Below are 2,537 nucleotides of genomic sequence, written 5' to 3' on the forward strand. Positions count from 1 at the left end.
CGTGTCGCCCCCGAGGGAATTTGGGACAGCCGGGGGGACCCCCGTGTCACCCCCGAGGGGATGGGGACAGGTGGGGTGACAGCCAGAGATGGCCGAGGGGGTTGGGGACAGCCGGGGTGACCCCCGTGTCACCTCCGGGGGGGTTGTGGACACCCGCGGTGACCCCCGTGTCACCTCCGGGGGGGTTGTGGACACCCGCGGTGACCCCCGTGTCACCCCCGAGGGGGTTGTGGACACCCGCGGTGACCCCCGTGTCACACCCGAGGGAGTTGGGGACACCCGCGGTGACCCCCGTGTCACACCCGAGGGGTCTGGGGACAGGCGGGGGACCCTCGTGTTGCCCCCGAGGGAATTTGGGACAGCCGGGGGACCTCCGTGTCACCTCCGGAGGGGTTGGGGACACCCGCGGTGACCCCCGTGTCACCCCCAGAGCTGCCCCAGCGGGTGCTGCTGGAGCCGGTGGCGGCGGTGGCAGTTGGGGACAGCCGGAACCTGACGTGTCGCGTGCTGGAGGTGGCACCGCTGCGGAACCTGACGGTGACCCTGCGGCGCGGAACCGAAACGCTGCGCACCGAGAGCTTCGGCGACACCGAGGGCAGCGCCAGCGTGGCCGTGAGTCACCTGCTGACCGCCACCCGCGGTGACCACGGCCAGGATGTCACCTGCCACGCCGAGCTGTCCCTCAGGCCACACGGGCCGCTCTTCGCCAGAGCCGCCGTCCCCGTCACGCTCTCGGTGTTCGGTGAGTGGCGGCCTCGGGTCCCCCGCGGCCACCGGGGTCCGGTCCGGGGCTCTGGGTTTTGGGGTGATGTCACCTCCCGGTGTCACCTCCCGGTGTCACCGTGTCCCCCCTCCCGGTGCTCTGGATTTTGGGGCGGTGTCACCTCCCGGTGTCACCTCAGTGCTCTGGGTTTTGGGGTGGTGTCACCTCCCGGTGTCACCTCCCGGTGTCACCGTGTCCCCTCTCGCGGTGCTCCGGGTTTTGGGGCGGTGTCACCTCCCGGTGTCACCTCAGTGCTCTGGATTTTGGGGTGGTGTCACCTCCCGATGTCACCGTGTTCCCCCTCCCGGTGCTCCCGGTTTTGTGGTGCTGTCTCTCTGGATTTTGGGGTGTTGTCTCTGGATTTTGGGGTGCTGTCTCTGGATTTTGGGGTGCTGTCTCTGGATTTTGGGGTGTTGTCTCTGGATTTTGGGGTGTTGTCGCTCTGGATTTTGGGGTGTTGTCTCTCTGGATTTTGGGGTGTTGTCGCTCTGGATTTTGGGGTGCTGTCTCTCTGGATTTTGGGGTGTTGTCGCTCTGGATTTTGTGGTGCTGTCCCCTCCCGGTGCCACCGCCTCCCCCTCGCGGTGTCCCCGCAGCTCTCCCGGAGCCTCCTCAGCTCCAGGTCCCCTCAATCCTCGAGGCCGGAGCCGCTGTCACCGCCAGCTGCCGCATCCCCGGCGCTTTCCCTGCCGGGGACACCCGCGTCACCGCCTCGCTGGACCGGGAGCCGCTGAACCTCACGGTGACGGTCACCGGGGACACGGTGACAGCCAGCACCGAGCTGGCCCCGCTCCTCCCGGGCCCGCGGCTCCTCAGCTGCACGGCCGCGGTGGCCACGGCGGCGAGGACGGCGCGGCGGCAGCTCCACGTTTACCGTAAGGCGGCGAGGAACGGGCGGCGACCGGGGAGAAACCCTTGGGGGGAAATAAAAAAACCCCTCTGGGAATCCATGGAATATTCCCGCAGGATTCCCAGCGCCCGTCCTGGAGCTGAGCCCGGCCTCTGCCGCTGCGGGCAGCGAGGTGACCGTCACTTGTCGCACCGGGGCCACCGAGCCTCCCTCGGCGCGGCTGCAGCTCCGCGACACCCACGGCCGGGTCCTGGCGGAGGGGCCGCAGCCCCGGTTGAACCTCACGGTACCGGCCCGGCGCCACGACAACGGCCGCCGGTTCCGGTGCCGCTCCAGCCTGGCGGTGGGCGACAGCGAGGTGACAAAAGAGGCCGAAGCTCGGCTGGAGGTGCTCTGTGAGTGCCGCACCCACCGCCGCCCCTCCGGTCCCGGTTGGCCCCGCTCCAAAATCCCGGTTTATCCCCGTAGATCTCCCGGAATTCCCGGCCGGCGGCTGCCCCGGGAACCGCACGTGGCTGCGGGGGACGCGGGAGGCGCTCCGGTGCCTCGCCACCGGCAACCCCGAGCCCACCGTGGTGTGCGGCCGGCGCGGAGCGCCCGTGGCTACCGGAGAGGCGGAACCGGTGACCCGAGCCCGGGCCGGGATTTACCTGTGCAACGCCACCAACGCCTTGGGGACACGGAGCCGCCGCGTCACCGTGAGAGTGGAGTGTGAGTGTGGCACCGGGGGTGGCACCGCGGCACCGGAGGGTCCCGCGGGGTGACCGTGTGTCCTCTCTCTCTGTGTGTGTGTGTGTCCCTTGTCCCCAAGACGAGCCCACGATGTCCGAGTCGGGGTGTCCGGCACGCCGGGTGTGGCTGGAGGGACAGCGGAGGCAGCTGGAGTGTCGCGCCGATGGGGACCCCGCGCCCAGCACGCGCTGC

General features: G+C 69.8%; 1 protein-coding gene across 1 annotated transcript; it reads left to right on the top strand.

The window, feature by feature from the left end:
* Positions 1-88: 88 nt before the first annotated feature.
* LOC107199560 (intercellular adhesion molecule 5-like) lies at positions 89-2,534 on the top strand (the record flags this gene model as incomplete). The annotated part of the gene is made up of 6 exons (XM_015616879.1): positions 89-284; positions 431-742; positions 1,360-1,638; positions 1,730-2,008; positions 2,082-2,324; positions 2,425-2,534. Coding segments are annotated over exons 1-6 (1,419 nt in total), but the record flags the coding sequence as incomplete, so codon positions are not given.
* Between the last annotated feature and the right edge of the window lie 3 nt (positions 2,535-2,537).

The sequence above is a fragment of the Parus major genome, unplaced genomic scaffold (genome assembly GCF_001522545.3).
Source record: "Parus major isolate Abel unplaced genomic scaffold, Parus_major1.1 Scaffold1061, whole genome shotgun sequence".
NCBI classification, from domain to species: domain Eukaryota; kingdom Metazoa; phylum Chordata; class Aves; order Passeriformes; family Paridae; genus Parus; species Parus major.